At 35.6% G+C, this 21,812-nt stretch overlaps 2 protein-coding genes across 5 annotated transcripts in view; one reads left to right on the top strand and one right to left on the bottom strand.

The window, feature by feature from the left end:
• The window catches only part of ASB3 (ankyrin repeat and SOCS box containing 3), a 93,193-nt gene that overhangs the window by 69,619 nt on the left and 1,762 nt on the right, over nt 1-21,812 (bottom strand). The window contains exon 1 of one of the 3 annotated variants that reach the window (XM_059943352.1): nt 1,484-1,580. The exons of the other annotated variants lie outside the window; for them this stretch is intronic. The gene's annotated coding sequence lies outside the window, so the exon portion shown is untranslated. Of the gene's footprint in view, nt 1-1,483; nt 1,581-21,812 lie in introns of those variants that run through there. 3 annotated transcript variants of the gene reach the window in all.
• CHAC2 (ChaC glutathione specific gamma-glutamylcyclotransferase 2) lies at nt 1,890-9,210 on the top strand. 2 transcript variants are annotated; one of them, XM_059942784.1, is made up of 3 exons: nt 1,890-2,122; nt 6,886-6,921; nt 8,505-9,210. In XM_059942784.1, the coding sequence occupies exons 1-3, from the start codon at nt 1,988-1,990 to the stop codon at nt 8,898-8,900; spliced, it is 567 nt and encodes a 188-aa protein (XP_059798767.1). In that variant the 5' UTR covers nt 1,890-1,987; the 3' UTR covers nt 8,901-9,210. The 2 variants fall into 2 exon arrangements, with proteins under 2 accessions (XP_059798767.1, XP_059798768.1); XM_059942785.1 differs by lacking the exon at nt 6,886-6,921.

Raw genomic sequence — 21,812 nt, 5'->3', positions numbered from 1 at the left:
AGAAAGCCCTCGCACAGAAACGAAGACCCAACACAGCCAAAAAAATAAACAAATAAATAAATAAAGTGAAATTCTTTAAAAAAAAAAAATCAATTTTCAGGCAATTAAGGAAATTTGAACATGGAATAGATATTTGATGATGTAATTATCGCTAGTATTCTTAGATGTGATAATGGCATTGTGGTTATCAGGAAAATGTCCTTATTCTTAGAAGTATTTAGCAGTGAAATCACAGCACACGCAGCTTATTTCAAAGGTTTTAGATTTAAAAGTATATAAAAAGAGTAAAACAACTATGGCATAATGTTAATTATTGGACCCATGTGTAGAGTATATAAATGGTCACCATATTCTTTTTTTCTAACTTTTCTGTATGTTTGAAATTTTTCGAAAAATTTGGGGGGGAACTAACCATTCCAGGCAATGTGAAACCACAGCTTGGAAAAAGTTAAAAGACCTGGTTATTCTTTTTTTTAATACATAAATTTATTTATTTTATTTTTGACTGCGTGGGCCTTCGTTGCTGTGCACAGGCTTTTCTCCAGCTGCGGGGAGCGGGGACTACTCTTCATTGCAAGTTCACGGGGTTTCTCATAGCAGTGGCTTCTCTTGTTGTGGAGCATGGGCTCTAGGCGCACGGGCTTCAGTAGTTGTGGCACGTGGGCTCAGTAGTTGTGGCTCGCAGGCTTTAGAGCGCAGGCTCAGTAGTTGTGACTCACGAGCTTAGTTGCTCCACAGTACGTGGTATCTTCCCGGACCAGGGCTCGAACCCGTGTTCCCTGCATTAGCAGGCGGATTCTTAACCACTGCGCAATTAGGGAAGCCCAGACCTGATTATTCTTAAATTAAGTTTTTCTTTGTGACATTTTCCTGTTTATTTCTTAAGAGCATAAATAATACTCCTTGAACCTGGATGTTCTAGCATTCTTTTATAAAGCTAAAGACTATGAAACAGAAATCCTCAAGAAAGAATAATCATTTGTTAAGGCTTCTGCTTTCACATACAGAAACACTGCATTGATGGTCCAAGTGAGCTTCCTAAACAGTATTTTGGAGCAGTAGCTCTAACCGTCAGATCAAAACATTTTTTAGGATACTTGACCTGTTGGATAAACTCACGAAAGCTATTAAATTTCTCCCCAGGAAAATGTACACAGATCCCAAATCTTGTATACAATTTCAGGAGGTCTCATATATGGTTTCCAAAGCCTATACACGAGCTAAAAACCTTTGCCTACTCTTTTCTGAGTGACTCCTGAGAATACTAAAGATGAATAAGGTCGTTTCACGCAGAAAATTTAAATATGCAAGCAATTTTTGTTTAAATAATATTCAACAGTAGCTCTTCTACAGTCACAAAACTTCTGTAGTAAACTTTCTGCTTCTATTCGACAGGTAGAAAGATTTTTTTTAATGTAAAAATACAGATTACACTCCCTGCAAATCCAGTTTTCAAACCATAACAAAATGTCTTTCTACGTACCAACTGCGGTACCAATAAACAGCTCGTCTCCGTATCTAGACCACACCAGCCACGATTCCCACCCTCTCTCTAGTCCTTCCTCTCCGCATTCGAAAAACAGTAGACTGTTCCAATCTTAGAACCACAAATCCCACAAAAGGATTGTGGGTATTGTAGTCCTCTGACCACGCGCACCTCAGGAAAGGTAGGGTGATTTACAGAGGCTGCTGAAAAATCCATTGCTTAGTTCAGAGGAAGTCAATGCTTCCTCATACCCTAAGCAAACAAAATAATAATAATAATAATAACGTTGACTGAGCTGGAGTAGGAAAACATTCTTCGAACCGCAAGTCCCAGTGTGCTTTGCGGCCCCAAGCAGGGAGTGCAGACTTTGCGCCTGCGCAGCCGGTTTCTTGCGTCCGGAAAGCTGTAGTCCCTGCCTGCAGCTCAGAGACCACGCCAAGGAGACAGCCGCCACCGCTACCGCTGCTGCCGCCGCCACCAAGGAGGAAGAGCAAGGGAAGGATGTGGGTTTTTGGTTACGGGTCCCTCATCTGGAAGGTGGACTTCCCCTATCAGGACAAGGTGGTTGGATATATCTCAGGCTACAGCAGGCGCTTCTGGCAGGGCAGCATCGACCACCGCGGGGTTCCTGGCAAGGTGAGGCGCCAACCAGTCCCCCACACTTACTGACCCCGGCGCACTGCTCCCCAACTCGTGGCCCAGCTCTGCGGGACTTACACCCCAACGGCCGAGTAAACTCATGGAATAGTTTATAATGCTGCTACCTCTCTCTGTGCACCTTTCTCGGCCACCTGACCCCGACTCTCTCTCAAACCAAAGGCAGTCTTTCCGAAGCCGCTTGACATGCTGGTGGTAGGTAGTTCTTGAAGAGGAAGAAACGTGGGCGTAAACTCGCACAAGGCTAACGTGCTGGGAGGGGACCCCATCTCTTGGAAACTACTGCCCCCCCAAAAGGTGGGAAGATAAACCTTCCTGTCACCACGGAGTTGAAATACTAAAATCAACTAGCAAATTCAGCTTTTTAGCAATTAAGTTTATTGGCATTTCTACATTCTGCCAGGCTTTGACTGGTTTGAGTTTAAACGTGCATGTTATTTCTGGGTTTTTTTAGTATCTTTCCAAAGGTTTTATTTTATGACACCTAAGGTCACAGAAGAACTAGTTTCCAAAATTACCTTACTTTGATCACGTTGGTTGTCCGGTACTTCCCAAGTTAAGTGAGTCCCGCTTTGTTACCTAAATAGCAAAGTACCAATACTATATCCAGCATTATTTTAATGTTTTTTTTCTCAGTGGTTCTCCTCTAAATTATAAATGCAAAATGTAAGTTCTTTGATCCATTTTTCAGTCAGCTATGCAGAGACATTTATCTTAATATACGTGAAGAGAGAGAGTAACAGCTCACTGCTTATGCAAATCAGCCTCGTTTTGGCTGCAAAACAACTAATCCATAAGGAAAACTAAATTTTGAGTAACTGATAATTTGGATAAGTTGAACACTTACTATAATTAACCTCCTAACTTTTAGAAGAGTACAAAGTGTTTAATTGCTTACATATTCTCTAAAATACTCAGAGTTATATGAGCTTGATTACCACTTTTTTAAAAAAGAAATTAATATTGGCTCAAAAGCACAGTATCTAAAATGCTAGAAATCAGATGTAGCAAGAGATTGAGGTTAACTCCAAAGAAATACCTGTAGTCTTGCATCATGGAAAAGGGAAGAGAGGAAGGCTGTAGTTCGCACCTGCTCATCAATGAGACATAGGATGAAAATCACAAAAAGTTAGAAGCTGTTCTACCTCAGCTAGAGTTGGTGAATTAAGAACTTGGCTTTAAGGTAGACAGATGACTTGAAAACAGAGGAGTGATTTACCACAAATGCACATTTACAGGCCAACAGAAACTTCATGGCCAAGGTATCTCCAAGAGTGTTATAAAATAATATTTAAGACTTTAAAGAACTAAGTTAAATAAAATGCCTTTTGAGTTGTCAGATATGAGCACTTAAAACTGCCATTCTGAAGAAGAATGCCTTAACCCAGGCTTCAATTTCAATGACCAAGTATTAATTACTTACGAACACGGTTATATAGCATATTTTACTACTCTAGTCTCATCCAAAATGTTTGTTACACAGCATGAGTTATGTACACTGTCAAAACAAACTGATGGTAAGAAATTGTCATGCCAATACAACAGTTCATGAGTCTTCAAAAAAGAAGAAGGTAGCTATAAAAGCCAATATCTCTCTTTTTACTTAAATATACTAAAATATAGGGCAGGAAATTTGGGGGAAAAAACTGCAATGGCTAATAGTTTGATACCTACTTTTATTTAAAGAATCCATCCTAGCATATTAAAGGAAAGCCTAAGGCACTAAACATTTTCTAAATATAATGTTCTATTAAGAAAACTGGAAAGAACATTATCTTACTTCACATTTTTTATTATAATGGATCACCAGCCTTTTATAAATATTAACTGTCTGACAAGAATATAAAAGGCTACAGAAATATCTAGCAAATTAGAATAACGTAAATGCTATATAGGACTATGTTTTTTACAGCAACGTATGCTCCTAGTGAGCATATGATCATTACATATGAAACATGATATTATTAAACAAATGTTGGACTCATTTCCACATACTGCAATGTGACATTTGTAGGAAAAATACCAAACTTACTTCCTTTACTAAATTATGCTTTCTTTTTAGCTTCATTTAACTTTAGTATCTTCCTAAGTTTAATTAAGCATCTCATTTATTTCTAACAAAACTGGCCAGTTCTCATCAAATTAAGGATTTATTTAAATGTGAAAAAATTTTCATATCAGAAAGAATATATTTCAATTTCAAAAAGAGAAAACATTTTAACACAAGAGATAATCATGAATATTTACTAAATCCCTCACTTTTCTAGATGTAGATCAGAAACATTACTCATTACCCAATGAAAGCACCCATCATGACTCATATTTCACAGCATACTCCAGTCCCATTCAGCTTCCAAGACCCCCTCTTCAGTTTCAATATCCCCAAAAAACATTTAAGTGCATTTACAAATTTACATTGTTTCCCAATAATATATTTTATTTTAGGGACAAACAGCTTAAATTTTAGAAAATATTTCTGAGTAAATATATAAGTAGTGCCAATAGTCCATGTCTGTTTCATCCATAAGCAGTCACAGGGACAAATCTATTTTCCCTTAATGACTCCCTATATATGCTCTTTGTTTTCTGTTTCAATTGCCACCACCTACATCCAGGACTTCACTACCTCTCCTCCTTTCAACAATTACTACTGAGTACTCACATGTTAAGTGGGAGACACCTATGCAAACAACAATACCGGATAAGTGCTATAAGGGAAATGAATAAAAGGAGCAATGAGAGTTTAGAAGGAGCTGCTGCAAAGTCGTCTGGGCAGCTAAGCCTTTATGGAGAGAGTGGTGGGAGGATATCCAAGGGATTCTAAAGAAGGAAAGGCATTCATTCCACACTGGGAACTGGTATATCCAAAGATGTGAATGTCTGTAAAAGTTATAAATAATTCATTACAGCTTGAGAGGAAAAGTGGTAAGTAATGAGGTTTGTAGTTAACTCATGCAAAAGAATTTTTATTTTATCCTGTAGAATATTACAACCCTGAAAAATTCAAAGCACAGAAGTGAGTGGCCCAATTTTTGCACCAGAAAGTCAATCTAGGGCCAAGTAGAGAACAGTCTGGAGGCAGGCAGCGAAATCCCTAAGGAGGCAACTGAAGGATGAAGAGAAACCAGATTCAGAAGATAATCAGAAGATAGAGCTACCAAGAATTGGTGACTAGTCTGGTGAAAGGGGAAGCAAGGAAAGGTGGAGGGCAGAACTTGTCCCCTCCACCACTAACATTTCTTACGCACGGTCTACCTCCTTCGCACTTGAACGTGCATACTATATACTTTACCACACCCGTCTTCCCAAAGCACTTCTTTTATCATGCCAGTCACCTACTACTCAAGTGCTACAGTAGCTCTTCATTTCCTATTTCTCCCAAATTTCAGTGGCTTCTTCTTTTCCATTGTCCCCAGTTTCAACTCCAATCTCAAATCTGACTCTATCCTATTTCTCCAGTTATGTTTCTGAATCATCTTCCATACATGGAGGACCCTTTGCTAAAGTCAGACACTTGGCCTGGTGTAATCCTGCTTCTAGACCCTCACTCATAAATCATGAGTCACAGTGCCCTTTTGCCAGAATTTTGTCTTTCTTTCTGACCACCCAAGACTCAGAATTCTTACTGCACTTAATAAATAGTATACATCATAGCCCTTAAGTATTCTCTACCTATTTCACATGTTAAGTTCATATTCCAGAATTACAATATAAGCTCTTGAAAGCAGGAATCAAGGTTTTATCTTCTCTACAGCACAGAATAGGTATTCAATAAATAGCTTCATATTCACTTTGATATTGAAGGTAACATGGCAATAGCTACATGACCCACACCAATATATGTATCCTTACTTTAGCATTATCTTAAATAGAAAACAAGTATAAATGTCCAACAATACAAGAATGTTTAAATTATAGTTCATTGACAGTAGAATATTATGCAACTATTGAAATGGATGAGGAGACAAACAGGAAAATATAATTAAATAAAAAACATAATCCAAAATTCCATGCATTCCGTGATTACGAATTATCTATACAAATGGACAAAGACTAGAAGGAAATAGCAACAAGGATGACACAAGTATCTGAATGATGTAAGCTAACTATGTGCCACACAATAGGCATACAAGTAGGTAAAATTGTGGCTTACAACTCAACTTTCTCACTAATGATAACATGTCAGTAGACACAGACTTTGGCACCAGGTAGGAATTGTATTTGGAAAAAAAAAAAAATGCAAATTCTTAGACTGTTCTATACCTACAGAATCAGGAACTACCTCCAGGTAATTCTGATCTACACTTAAGTTTGAGAACCACTTCCCTATAGGAAAGCACCCTGGATTCCTCAGTGAAACTATAGCAATCTTTTTTTCCTAAAGAGAAAAAAGTGATCAGAACATTTATTTATAATTGCTTCTTCCTTTTGCTTTTCATTTTAGATGAGCCTTAGTCACATGTGTGTGTTTTTTAATATATCCATTCTAAGTGAACATAATATACCTATTATATACAAATTAAAGAGAATCTTTTAGAAAGGCCAAGATAATTTGGATAAGGTAGACTCTCTTAATTCATTTTAAAATTTATCATAAAAAGTAAGTACTTTTGAAAAAATGCTTACTATGAGCAAACAAAGTTAAAATATTCCACATCAACAGTAAGTTGCTAATGCTCAGTTATTGAACTTTAATTCGGGAAAAAAAAATTTTTTTTTTTTTTTTACTTTTTTTAAAACAGCCTGGAAGAGTTGTGACTCTTGTTGAAGATCCTGCGGTATGGTATAATTATTCTTTTTTGTATAGTCTTTAATCATAAAATGTTAAGATGTTTCTCAGTTTTAATAATCAATGAAATTTTATTAGCAGTCATCACAGACAATTTGAACTACACTGAGTCTAGAATTCCTCTCCGTATTTGTTGTATTTCTTTTCATCTGTTGGGAAAAGTTGGAATACAGAATTCAGGGTAGACAACAAAAAACCAATGGCATATAGTCTCATTTTTCCTTTTTCGATGAGTTTATTGACTGAGAATTTTGTGGTCTCCTTTGAAATTAATGGAGCCCGCCCTCAGACAGACTACCACTAAGAATCAAACGAAACCCTAAAGCTTTCCTCACATTTGCTAGTATTCTAATATTTCAGCAAAAATCCCAGTCATGAACTATCACTTTCTTTACTGCCTAATTTTATCAAGAGCACAAGAGGTTTTTTAAAAAGTTTAGAGCACTAGAAAACTTTTATTTACCTGGTAGTTGTCTGTTTCTTAAATATTTTCTATCATTTTACTGAGATCCAAATTTTATATTATGAAGTTAAATATTTAACTTTAGAAAGGACTTTGATATATAAAATCAAGCAGCTAGCAACAGCAGATGAATGGTGAAATTATGAAACACTTTCATAACTTACATTATGGAAAAGCATCTATAAAAATGGCTTCAAACTGGTAAGTAAAACTCCTAATTAGAGTTAATAAAACCACTTTGTTTCTGTAGAATGTTAATTTATTCAAAATGCTTAGCAACCTAAAGTTTAATAATCAAGTTAATAATTAAAGGTTGTCAAGAAACTAGAAAATCTGTGTTACAAACTATAAATCTTGCTTATATCACAGATATTTTATTAATACTACAAAGAATCTTTGCAGCTGAAGTACACTGCTTTTACTGACACTGTTCATGGGCTCTCTTGACCAAGAGGTTGCCATTTAGTATTCTGGATGGAGTAATTTACAAAGGATATTTGAAAGTTTAGGCAGTGAAGAAATGAACAAATAAATGAACCTATCGCCTTTATAGTTGACTACTTTATTACAGAGCTTTTAAAATACAGAACACTTTCTGCAAATAAGGGAACACCTAATATATAAGTGATGCTCAACTCCAGCTGAAGGGGGTTGGGGGTCAAACCCCTCCCAGCCAGCACACCAACACATATCCAGACAGCCCTGAAGTAGGCTTCAGGGTGGCTACAACACTCCCTGAAGCAGTTTGGAAACTACTGCCCCTATACCATCAGTGAAATGTTAATGGATTTAAAGCTTTAGAACTATATTTAATGACTAAATGAAGACCTGGTATTTTAATTTCAGTCCCATTAGTTAAAAGACATAATTTGAAAAACTTAAACAAAGATAAATATCCTGGTATACAAGGAAATCATTTATTCAGATTGAAGAATGTAAAATGCTGATTTCCTTTACTGTTTAGTATATACCTGTTCAGTGCACATTAAGTGAAGCAAAACTGCACTGATTTCTAAGAATATACAAGATATTTTCTTACATCATAATATATCTTCACCTATTTTAGCCTTGTAAAAACTAAATAATATATTCTTTTCATTTTTCAACAGGGTTGTGTATGGGGTGTTGCTTACAGACTGCCAGTAGGAAAGGAAGAAGAAGTAAAAGCATACCTTGACTTCAGAGAGAAAGGAGGCTACAGGACCACAACAGTCATTTTTTATCCAAAAGATTCCACAACAGAACCATTCACTGTGTTGCTATATATTGGAACATGTGATAATCCTAATTATCTTGGTCCTGCACCTCTGGAAGACATTGCTGAACAAATTTTTAATGCAGCTGGTCCAAGTGGAAAAAATACAGAATATCTTTTTGAACTTGCAAATTCTGTTAGAAGCCTTGTGCCAGAAGATGCAGATGAGCATCTTTTCTCTTTGGAAAAATTAGTAAAGGAACGTTTAGAAGGAAAACAGAACTTCAATTGCTTAAAAAGACCTAACTGACTTTTCCAAACAAGCAGAGCTTTTAGTCTTCAGAGAACAGCACAATGGCATCATGATCTGTAAATGTGTTTACTTGAAAATCTTAGTTGTGTTTAATGTTGTAGTCAAGATATCATCTAAATTTATAGTTTAATTGCAAGTGGCCTGAAACACATACATATTCAAGATATTGGGGTATAGTTAAAGAAAAAATTTGTTTCAATAATATAATAATTTTCCAGCTATGTGATATTAAATACTTGCTCATGAGAAGTGAGTTCTTTAGAAAAATACAATGAAGGACTCAGTTCAGAACTTGTTTTTATCTCAATAAATATAATTCTGTTATTTCATATCACAGTACTATTTTGAAGTTGTAGAGAATTAAACCAAAAGACCAGTAAATATAATAAGGTTATACCTTCAATATATTCCCATACATCAACTCTGTAATCATGGTTTAAAATAAATAAGCTTAACATGTAATTTAAAACGTTTGGTAATATAGACAAGATTTGGGCCTTGAATGTGAATCTCCTTATTTAGGTATTAAATGAAATCCTTTCCAATTTAAGCCAAAAAATAGCATTTTAATATAAAAATTTCCTTGGAATTATAATGTACTATACCTCTCCATTTTTGAGTAAATGTATTTTACTACATGGAAAAAACCCTTTCAGCTAGAAAAGCACAAATTATACAAATCATGTCTACTAACAATGTAGTCTAGTCTGTCACTCACTTTGTATTAATCTTATACTGAAACTTAAAAAAAACAAAGATGGGCTATCTGATATTACAAATTAACAGAAACATATAATGAAAGTTTGCTGTTTGAAATGGTGTTTAGAATTGTAATTTTTTAAAGTAAGAAGTGGCATTACCTGATAATTTGCTACACAGCTTTTTTTTTCCTTCTTACATCTTGTCACCTAAAGGTATCCACTAAATAGTGCTGATGATGCTACTCAAGTAGGAGACATATACGTGCATTATTAACTCATGTAAAAGTAACTTTGATTCAAACTAATCAGATTATTTCTTATTATAGGTGATATCCTTCTCAACAGGACATATAGTCTCTCATATATAGTCAACATGAAAAGAATTTCAGTATCACATTAAGTCTAATGTGAAACTAATAATTAGTACAGAAGTTTTTCATGTAAAATAAAATAAAGCTGTCCTACATAGTAGGAACAGTAGTCCTTTTCAGGTGTTTTAAAATCTGTTAACACATTACTTGATAATTTACTCAGCTACGTAACTATTTTAAATATTTTCCAAAATTTTCAATATTAGTTTTCTAGAAGGCATTTCACTTGTCCTGTACAACAGGAAGAATACTAACATTCATTAATGAATACCTCATAAGGATGTACTAGGCACTATACATACAGAATCATCCTCTGAGCATGTTTCCATAGTAACTTGCACACAATTACACATCTAGTAAGCAGCAGAAGTCCATGTCTCTGCTAAAGCACAAGATCTTTCTACAATATATTTAAAAATCCACTTGAATTTAACTGTCTTTACTAACCTACATCTCTTTTTCAAGAGGTAAACAAGATTTAACTTTTTGTGTAATGACATAGTACGTGACTTGTTACATAGAGATGTTAATTTTGATAGATGCATACAGATTTCCATGAATATAATGAGCCTATACAAGATTCACATGCCATAGCTCAGAATGACATAGGTGTATTCAGAGATCCAGCCTTAGTGACTCTTCTACCATATAATATATAATTATGTTATGAAATATCAAGAGAGAGGGATTACTCTGGGTTCCTCATTTATGTGTCTTTCTAGACTCTCAGTTAGAAGTTAACTAGAAAATACACATGTGGTATACCATCAACATTTATAGGGAAGCCATGATCCAAAGAGCCCAGGGACAGGGACCTTCATTTTCACTGGGATGGAGAGAAACTTGACTAAAATGGAGAAGATAAACAATACTGAATTAGAGAGAAGCTAGGGTTTGGAGCCCACAAGCTAGTAAGAATCATAAAGGTACTAAGCTATCTAGAGCATAACTTATTTTTGTAAGCAAAACTGCAAGTCTCTTAATAGCCCTTGGACCTCACTTTCAAAACAGTCTCTCTCTTTCTGCCCTCATCATACACACATAACTCAGACTCTCATTCCTCAGAGAATAAATCTTATTAGTTAGGTGTTCAGTTTTAGGAATTCAAGAAAAGTATGAGTGTAAACCCTACATAGAGAAAAGAAACTTTTAATGTAAATCTCTAATGCAGTAGATTTTTTAAAGTAGGTCTTTCTACTCCTACTCCAGGCCACTATTATATTTCCTTTCCCCACTCCCACACAAATAACACATTCACTCTTCAGTCTACCAAGAACTGTAAGCACAGTCTAGATACCACCTGCATACATAAAAAGTTATCACTTAGGGAAACAAAGGTTGCTGTGATGTCAACTCTGAATATTTGAAAGCATGAAGGTGATCTATTCCTTCAGGACTGATTCTAAATCATTTTATAGTCAACATTTTATTCTATTATATTAGATTTCTCTTTTCCATAAAAACATATCTTTTTTAAATTATAACTTTGGAACAGTTGTGAATATCAATGTAAGCATCATCTTCCTATAATTTACATCCCTGATTCTAAGTCAGTTATATGATAAATGTGCTTAAAATTCCCTCTCATCATATCACGTCAAAATCTACATAACAAATAGGGTATTCCAATTATGCCTATCTTTTTCAACAAAAATACTGTGACTATATTTTCTATGAATTTATTCAGCTCTTAACGATCTATTTTTATGAATTTCTAAAGCTTTAAAATAAACTCACCCTAAGCACACATTAAAAATTCAACGATTAGCAAATGATTTTTTAATCCTGTGGCTACTCTTCAAAGAATTTGAACTCCTGAAAAAGTACTAAAATTATTCTTCTAAATGTCAAATTTATATGATGAAAATTAGCTTTACTGAATTTCAGGGTTGTTTAATTCTTCTTAAGGTTCATTTTACCTTTCTAAAAAATTATATAGTTCAGTACCAATTTCTGGGTAGTTTTATTTAACTGTACTGAACCTCCCTGTCTTTATAAATGGTTAGCCAACGCACATACATCTGGAAAAACCACCACTTAACCCTACAATTTCTTTCACTCTTCTAGCTTTCCTTTCCTTTGCAGGAATTTTTAAACTACAGTGTTCTATTTCCTTATCAAATCATTTCAGTGTCCCTCCAATCTAACTTTACTCTGCTGTACTCCACCCAATCAGTGTAGTCTCAGGTCTCCAATGACCCCTTTCTGATTCAACCCAAAGATCTCGGTCCTTCATCCTTCTTTACAACTCTGACGCATCAGACACTAGTGACCATATCACTAAGGCCAAAAAAGCAGAACATTTCATTGCATTTCTATTTATATCTTTGACTACTGTTTATCAGATGCACAAACTCATCGAATCCTAGGCTTCAATTACCATCTTTATTTAGAAAACTACCAATCTCTAGCCTACTTCCTCAAACTCTTTACAAATCTATACGTCTTATATGCAAGGTACCTCCAGTTGAGCTATATAAACACCTGAAACTTAAGTGTATTAAAAACATAATTCATCTCCTTTCCCAAAGAAAAATTTTGTCCCACATTACTTCCCTGTACATGATACACATTAAATGTTGAACAATGGACAGAACAGAAAATACAACAAACAAGTTTAAAATATCACCAATTCACAGGCTTTTGCAGAAAATATTTTCACAATTTTTACAAAATGTAGTTGTGTTCCTTGTTTATAATAAATTTTAGCATTTTATTAAAATTTTTATATAATTTTATATAACTCAAAGCAAAGTGAGCAGGGAAGCCCTGAAGCCTATCTGTGATATGACTTAAAAGGTTACGTGTTGGTAAGACCTATCCTTCAAGTATGAGCTGCAAGGTTTCTCAACTAAAATAAGAACCTTATAATACAGCAAGAGCAAGAGTTTCTTACACTTTCTCTTTGCCTCCAATCTTATTTCTTCTTTCCAGCACATTCTCTTCTCTGTACTCAGAATTATCTTTCTAAAATATGAAACTAATCTAGTCAGTAATCAAAATGCCTCCCAGGGCATACAAAATGAAGTTCAAATTCTTTAATCTGGTATTCAGCTACATACAATCTGGTGTCAGCATATTTGTCACATTTCACTTCCCACTAATGCACACCCCCCATGTTCCAGTCACACCATCCTCCTCAACCATTAAGACCTAGCAAAAAAGAGGGACTAATGATAGGTGGCAAGCAATCACTATGCAGCAAGACTACTAAGATAAAAAAGATAGCTCCCAGCTATCAAGAACCACATTTGGTGGAGAGACACACAAGCCAGCAAATCAATGTTACTTACCAGAAAGGCTGGGACATAAAATACAACCAGAATAGAGACAAGCAAATTGTTAATTCAAACTAATAAGATCAGAGAAAGCTTCACACAAAAAAATAAATTGTTGCTCATGTATCAAAGAATAGTAGTTAACACTTATGGAGCACTTACTATAAATGCCAAAATCTATTCCAAGTACTTTACACATATTATGCCCCAATGAGAGACAAAAAGAGTTTAACTTAAACAAACATTAATAATAACTATCACTGAATACTTACAACATGACAGGCACTGTGCTAAGCACTAAAAAGGAACAAAATGGAATTAAGGCCTTTAATTTTTGGGGAAAAAAAAAAACAGTGAGAGATGGCAGGCTTTTCATTTTGTACCTCCACTGGTAAGTTTTAACCCCAATGAGATTCTTTCGTGAAACAGGATAAAGTTAAAAGAATTTTTTTAAAAGATTCATTTAATTACCCATATTCTAAAGTCATAATTTTAAAAAATTTAAACAGATGTATGTTTTACCCAATATTCTCAACAACATTGATTGATTTATTCAACATATACCTATCAATTACCTACTCTGTGTAAGACAAACTAAGCATATGCATTTTCTTCCACTTCCTAGCAAAATCCCACTGAAGTGCATTCATGCATTCTGGCAGGAGAGCAGATGGGATTATATTGAGGATTAAGCCAGTGCAGAGAAAACCACAGTCTAGAACAAACATGCAGGTGCACCTATATGCATGTGTACACACAATAAAGCTGCAGCCATGCAGAAGCCATTCCTGCCAGCAGTCTGAAGAAATACCAAACCTAGATACAGCAGAAGGGGGTTGTAGGACAAAAATCAGGATTCTTATAATATGTATATTAGATAGCCAAGCCAAACCTTTTATCTCACTCCTTTATACACAGAACGTCTAGCAGCAACAATGCTGGTTTCCAGCTAAAACCACAACTTTTTTTTTTTTTTTTAATTTAACAATCTACCCTGAAAGCATTAGAACATCTTCATGCTCCACAACAAAGCCTTCCTTACTTGGGCACAGGGTGGAGGGCGAAGAGGAAGAGGCAGCTTTTTCCTGCATTTCACCCATGGACTCTAAAGTGAGGCACAACAGTTGATACCCTGCTCACTTACAAAGAGTTCAAGAATCCTTTGTTTGTTTTTTTTTAATTTTTGAGGAAAAGCAAAAGCACAAAAGGGTGAAAATAATCAACTCACCTTAAGTAAGCAGAGCTTTTAAACTTATAAATGTTTAAAGTTTGTAAGTGCTATCCTCAAAGAAATTCATGAAGACATTGCATCTATTAAAAATGAGCAACTGGAAACTATGGAAACAGGAAAAAAAAGAAACACTGACAAAAGACATTCAAAAAGGAGAACTGATAGTCAAAGGAAATAGATCTCTTGAATTGATCTTCCATATTACCTAATTTTTTTTTCTTTTTGTCTTTTTTTTTCTCTGTTTGGAAGAATCTATCTAAATGGTATTCTGAATAGAACAGAGAAAATGAAGGAGAACAAAATTGAAGAAGTGAACAAATAGGACTCATGGAGTGCAATGAAGGAAAAATGAAAAAAGATCCACATCTAGAAAGAAATACTCTCATAAAATATGATAAAACTAATGATAAAGAAAAAGAGTCTAATAAAACATTCCAGAGGAAAAAGTATATTACTTGCAAAAAAGAAGCAGAATTAGACTGGCTTTAGTATTCTCGTCAGATATACTAGATGGTAAAAGGCAAAGGAATGATGTCTTCAAAGTTTCAAGCAAAACAAAATGATTGAACTATGCATTCTATTCCCAAACTATTAACTGAGAAGGCAAGATAAATACATTTGCATATAGGTCTGTGAAAATTAAATTACCTGCTTTATATCTTTTCCCCAAAAAATTACTTGTAAGTAGCTATACCCCAACAAGCTGAGAGGGAAATGTGAGATAAGGAGGACACAGAATAACATAAAACAGTAGATTTAACCCAGGAGAGGTACCCAAAAAAAATAAAGATAGATGGATAGACCCAATATAGATAGATAGATATGCAACAGACTTGGAAAGCAACTAGTGTAAATCAGAACAAAGTGTTTGAGAGCTCAAAATATATCTTCAAGAACAAAATGGATTCATTTTAGCAAATATAGTACTAATTTTAGGGAGCTAAAAGGACACTTTAAGTGGCAGAGGATTAATACAATTACATTTCTTTCTCTGAAGTTCCAATCACACCTCTTGATTTTATACTGAATTGTACTTGCATAATTACAATATTGTAAAGTTTATAGGTTTTCAATGCTTGAGAATCAACCTATAAACAAAGCACAGAAAGACTGAATAAAGTCACAGAACGTAGATGTTATAAACATATAGTAGTAGCCAACTGCAGAAGCAGTGAAAATGATAATAAAAGCTAACACATATTACATATTTAATATGTAATTAAGGCACTATGCTGAAAAAGCCTTACATGCAATAACTCATTGATTACAAAATGGCAACACTGAGAAGTGGCCAAAAGAATGGATTCAGGAGCAAGACTGTTCGGGTTTGATATCCAGTTCCACTGCTTACCAGTGTTATGACCTTGGGCAAGTTGCCATATTTTATTAATATATTTATTTCATTTTAAGACTTCTGAAATTGAGATGAGTCTTACACTAGATGGCATGCCATAAATTTAATTGGTAGTGGTTATTTTCTTTGTTAGTAGTACCAAAAAAAAATAGTGAGCCCTAAAATCAATGGCAGAGGGGAACTGCTATAGTTCAAAACAGACTTTAAATTGGGATTGACATATATATACTATATATAAAATAGAAAACTAATAAGGACCTACTGTACAGCACAGGGAACTCTACTCAATACTCCGTAATGGCCTATATGGAAAAAGAATCTGAAAAAGAGTGGATATATGCATAAATGATTCACTTTGCTGTACACCTGAAACTAACACAACATTGTAAATCAACTATACACCAATAAACTTTTTTTAAAAAATAAAAATAAAAATAAAAATAAAACAGCCTTTATGACAACAATTAAATGCAAGGCATGACCCCTGATTGGATCCTGAATGGGGGAAAAAAAGGCCAATAAATGGTGAAAGTTGGGACTTCCCTGGTGGTGCGGTGGCTGGGAGACTGCCTGCCAATGCGGGGGACGTGGGTTCAAGCCCTGGTCCCGGAGGATCCCACATGCCGCGGATCAACTGGGCTCGTGTGCCACAGGTATTGAGCCTGCGCTCTACAGCCCGCGAGCCACGGCTGCTGAGCCCGCGCGCCTGGAGCCCGTACTCCACAGCAGTAGAGGCCACCGCAGTGAGAAGCCCGCGCACTGCTGCGAAGAGTGGCCCCCGCTTGCCGCAACGGGGGGAAGCCTACGCGCAGCAACGAGGACCCAACGCAGCCAAAAATAAATAAATAAATAAAATAAATTTATTTTTAAAAAAAATGGTGAAAGTTGAAATCATTGTTATTTTTCTAAGATGTGATAGTAGTATACATCTTTGGTTATAGAGGAATCTTTTTATTCCTAGTCATTGATTTTTTTCAAGGTTCAGGCCAGTTGTCTTGTAGAATGAGCCACATTTTTTATTTGTTTGATAATTTTCTTATACCCAGGCCTGACAAGAATACTACACATGTATTGTTATATATAGGTGTTGTACACATGAAGTTTTAAAAACTCATAGAAAATTCTTAACAGAAAATCCTTAGGAAAAACCATAAACAAAAATATAAAGTATGGGATTAAAAAAAGAAACATTCTAGCTTGATTTGAAATCAAATTTCCAATCTCCTTTCTTTTTCCTTGTACCTAAGAAATGAGTACGTACAATATTGACATTTGCACCTGGATATTTGCTGGCATTCTGTCACCTGTGTACATGATGTATTTTAACCAAAAATCTCTGAAGGCCAAACTTTTCTCTTCATTTATTTTTCCCAAAATGTGTATCCCAGTCCTCTTAAGTCTTCTTGTTACCACAGAGTAAATTATATTTAAAGGAGTGATTGGAGGGGAAAAAAGATCAATATTGGAAATTAACAGAAAAGGGCAATTACTATCTTAGGCAGCCTCTGGAGTAGTGTTAAACAACCTCAGACTGCATACCAGCTGTTAATTTGAACAAATGTCTTTATTTTTATCGGTTTTGTCCTTTATATCTCTAAATGAGAAAGTATTATAGAGATGTGGGATAACTTTTAACTCAAAGCCCAAGTGGTTGGTTCTCATTTCTGTCTCAGAAAAATTTCAACTGGAAAAAAAAATTTAGTTTTATTCAGCCATATTTTATAACATGGCACAGATATACAATTTTATACCTGTGTGTGAATTATATTGGAACATATTAACCTCTCCTGTGTTTCAGTTTCCTAATCAGTAAACTGAGGAAACAATAAAATCTAACTTCTGAGGTTATTACAAGGAATAAATCAATTATATAAATTTATATCTATAAAGCGTTTAAAATAGTGCCTGGACACATCTATTAAATGAATAAAATACATAATAAATTTCAATCTTCATAATAGTTCTTACATCTCACATTTGTTATTTTCTCCATTTTAAAGGTAAGAAAACTGAGCTCTAAAGAGGTTAAGTAACGTGCCCAAGGTCACACATGTAGTAGGTAGGATCAGAATCTCACTAGCCTAACTCTTGAGCCTCTGCTCCTAACCACCTCACTATTCAGTTGTACAGAGTTTGTATATACTTATTCAGCCACTGCCTTATTATTAGAAAATCAGATATCCAGGGGGTTTTTTTGCCATTACAGCTAATGCCACAATGAATTATCTTTATACATACATCCTTATGTGTCAGGGCTTTTGTATTTAAAGGAGAAAGTCCAAAAAGTAAAATCACTAGGCCAAAAGGTTTGCATATTTTTAACTTTAATAATTTTTAACTTTAAAAATTACTAATTTTAAAAAGTTTATTATAGCAGGTCTATCTTTCCTTTTACAGTATCTGGATTTCCTTTCTTACTAAAAAATACCATCCCTACTGCAATTATATGAATATTCTCCTAATTGCTTCATATGGAAATATCTTTAACTCATTTACAATTTACTTTTTTTTTTTGGCAGCGCTGCCTGGCTTATGTTCCCTGACCAGGGATCGAACACGGGCCCTCAGCAGTGAAAGCGTGGAGTCCTAACCACTGGACCGCCAGGGAATTCTCACAATTTACTTTTTATGTAATTTATGATAAGGTGATCTAGTTGGTTTTCCTACAGATGAATAGCAAATTGCACTATCAGCATTTATTGATTAAAACATCCTTTTCCCACAAAAGTGAAATGACACCCTTGTCACATATTAAATTCCTTATGTCATTCCCAAGCCCTCTTTCTATACTCAAACCAAATTATTTTTGCTCTCTATGTCTTGGGTTCATGCTCTTTCATCCACTTAGTATAGGCCTCTCCCAACTCTGTAAATCCAATTCCTACCATCCATTAAGGTCCTATACAAATGCCGAGACTATTTTATTGGTTTCCATGCTTCCTTCTTCTCATCCCTTGCTAGAGGTAATCACCCCCTCCTTTGAATGTCTGCAATACTTTATCTGCACAGTACTTCTCTAACAACACTTCTCACTTTTAATATAATTAGTTATTTACAAGTCCTATCTCCCTTCCTAGGTGGTAATATTTTGGTGGACTTGATCTATATCTAAGTCATTTTTTTTTAATATCTAAGTCATTTTTATAGCACCCTTAGTACTTTGGACGGTGCTTCCAAACCACATTTATTAGATGAATAACTGCACAACTTTCTTGATCTCTCCCCAGATCTGTAGTTCTGCAGCTAATTGAAAACTGCCACATTAAGACTAACTCCCTTGTGTGCAGAAAAGGGTAGTTTTGCCAAATAAAGGGGAATTTTTCTGGAATCCATGAAGCAGAAATTTAAAATAAAATTTAAGATTGTGTATTCTGTACCATATTTACATGAGAAAAAATCAAGAGACTATTAAATGAAGTAATTGACTACTTTTTCAAAATAATTTCTAGGCAATGATGGGGTTAATACAGATTCAGGACAATCTTCTACATATTTACATTCAAAATTCTCTATGATGATAACTGCATAATGATGACATCAGTGCGATGTAAGATTAAGTGCCTTATGGAATCATCAAAGATACAACGCAAACAGGCATTATAGGCAAAGTAGGTGTTCACTACACTGCAAAATTTTTAGAGTGCTAGAAAGGTCCCCTGCTTGCCTCTAAATATCTTCCCACTCAGTGAGCTAATGCCTAAAACTTTACCATTAATATTCAAGCCTCTCATTTAAAAGTCTAAACCAGTGATTCTCAACCATGGGCCATTTTGCCTGCCAAGGGACATTTGGCAACGTGTGCAGACATTTTTGGTTGTCACAACTTGGCTGGGGGGAGGGGGGAGGGCGGGGTTGCTACTAGCATCTAGTGGACACAAGCCAGGTATGCTACTAAACATTATATGACGCACAAGATAGCCCCTCACAACAAAGGATTTTCCTGGCCCAACATGTCAACATTGCCAAGGTTTTGAGAAACTGGTGTATACTCTGCTGAAATGCAAAAACATAATGTTTTTAATTTAACAAACACATAAACAAGCCTCCACTTCAATCCAATCAAGCCTTTCTTCCCCTCTGCTTCTCCTCCATGCTGTCAAATCCAGTGGTTACCTGCTTATCCTCATCTTCCACAACTCCTCAGCAGCATTTACTTGACTCAGCTAGCTGGTCATTCCCATGGTACACGTCTTTCTCTTGACTTCCTTGATATCTCAGTTTTCTGATTTTCTTTCTGCTTTACTGGGCACACCTCCCCAGTCCATTTTGTTAATTCTTCAATGCTGTTCAGTATCTAATGTTGCAATGACTCATCTTCCCTTTGTTATCCTCATTTTTTCCCTAAATGATGTCAGCCAGAACCATGGCTTTCAGTATATCTATATGCTAATAACGCCAAAATTTATAACTCCAGCTCTGACCTCCTCACCTGAGCTTCAGGTTTATTTAACCAATGTGTTAGCTCCAGTTGGATGTCTAACTGATATCTACAACTTAACATGTCCAGTAAATCAACTATACTCCAATAAAAATTTTAAAAAATAATAAAACTTAACATGTCCAAAACAGAACCCTTGATTCAGAAATTACTATTACTGTAATCAAACCACATATGTAAGATGTTAACAACTGGGGAAATCTAGGTTTGATTCTTTCAACTATTATATAAGTTTGAAATCACTTCAAAATAAAAAGTAAAACAAACAAAAACACATGGTTCCCATCAGTCCACATTCTTTTCTTCCCTCTTTCAGTAAACTGCACCATCAGTTCCTCATAAAACATATCTAGACATCATCATTAATTCATCTCTGTAAGAACATGTCACATCTAATCCACCAGCAAATTCAAGATGCTGTAGCTGAAAAATACATCCAAATTAGGCCACTTCTCCCCATCTCTGCTGCTACCAGCTTCCTAACTGGTCTCCCTGTTGCCATACTTGTCCCCTACATTAGTTTCCTAGGGCTGCCACACAACTAAGCCCACATGCTGAGGACTTAGTTGCTCCACGGCATGTGGCATCTTCCGAGACCCAGGCTCGAACCCATGTCCCCTGCATTGGCAGGCAGATTCTTAACCACTGTGCCACCAGGAAAGTCCCTGGTCTGGGGGTTAGAAGTCTGAAATCAAGGTGTCAGCAGAGCCACGATCTCTATGAAACCTCTATGGGAGGATTTGTCCTTACCTCTTGCTAACTTCTGGTGGTTGCTGGCAAACTTTAGCGTTCCTTGGTTTGTAGACACATCACTCCAATCTCTGCCTCCATCCTCACGTAGCATTCTCTCTGTCTGTGTCCAAGTTTCCCTCTTCTTATAAAGACACTAGTCATTGTATTAGGGCCCACCTGAGTTCAATGACCTTATCTTAACTTTCCATCTGCAAAGACCCTATTTCCAAATAAGTTCACACTCAGAGGTTCCAGGGGTTAGGACTTCAGCATATCCTTTTGGGGAACACAATTCAGCCAATAACATTCTTTATAATCAATTTTCCACACGGCAACCATAATGATCTTCACGAATGTACATCAGGCCACATTACTCTCCTACTTAGAGATCTGTGTCCAGCTGGCCATCTCCTACCACTTTGCTCTTACACGCCAGCAACATTAGCCTTCTTTCTGTCCCTCCAACACACCAAGCTTTTCCTGCTGGAAATTGCTGTGTGGCTTCCTCTTCACCATTTCAAGTCACAACTCAAATGTCACTTCCTCACACAAGTCTGACCATCTACCTGAGCAGCATATCCCAGAAGCATTCTCTTTCACACAACCCTAGTTTCTAAGCAGCAGTGACCACTACCAGAAATTATCTTACTTGTTTTTTATCTGTTACTTGAACATAAGCTCTACTGAGGCAGCTTCCATCACTATAGACCCAGAGACTAAACCAGGGCAGACAAATATTTTTCATTTTTATTTAGTCAAATACATCTCTTTTCCTTCATGACTTCAGGATTTCCTATCTTACAC

This window comes from Balaenoptera ricei, chromosome 13, assembly GCF_028023285.1.
Source record: "Balaenoptera ricei isolate mBalRic1 chromosome 13, mBalRic1.hap2, whole genome shotgun sequence".
In the NCBI taxonomy this organism is placed as follows: domain Eukaryota; kingdom Metazoa; phylum Chordata; class Mammalia; order Artiodactyla; family Balaenopteridae; genus Balaenoptera; species Balaenoptera ricei.
Note: the sequence above shows the minus strand (reverse complement) of the source record. Positions and strands in the feature narration are given on the sequence as shown.

Excerpts from the sequence above, each read along its gene's own strand:
- CHAC2 (XM_059942784.1), top strand. The coding sequence starts at position 1,988 with ATGTGGGTTTTTGGTTACGGGTCCCTCATCTGGAAGGTGGACTTCCCC. Across the intron at positions 2,123-6,885 it reads ACCGCGGGGTTCCTGGCAAG|CCTGGAAGAGTTGTGACTCT; the intron begins GTGAGGCGCCAA and ends TTTTTAAAACAG. Across the intron at positions 6,922-8,504 it reads CTCTTGTTGAAGATCCTGCG|GGTTGTGTATGGGGTGTTGC; the intron begins GTATGGTATAAT and ends ATTTTTCAACAG.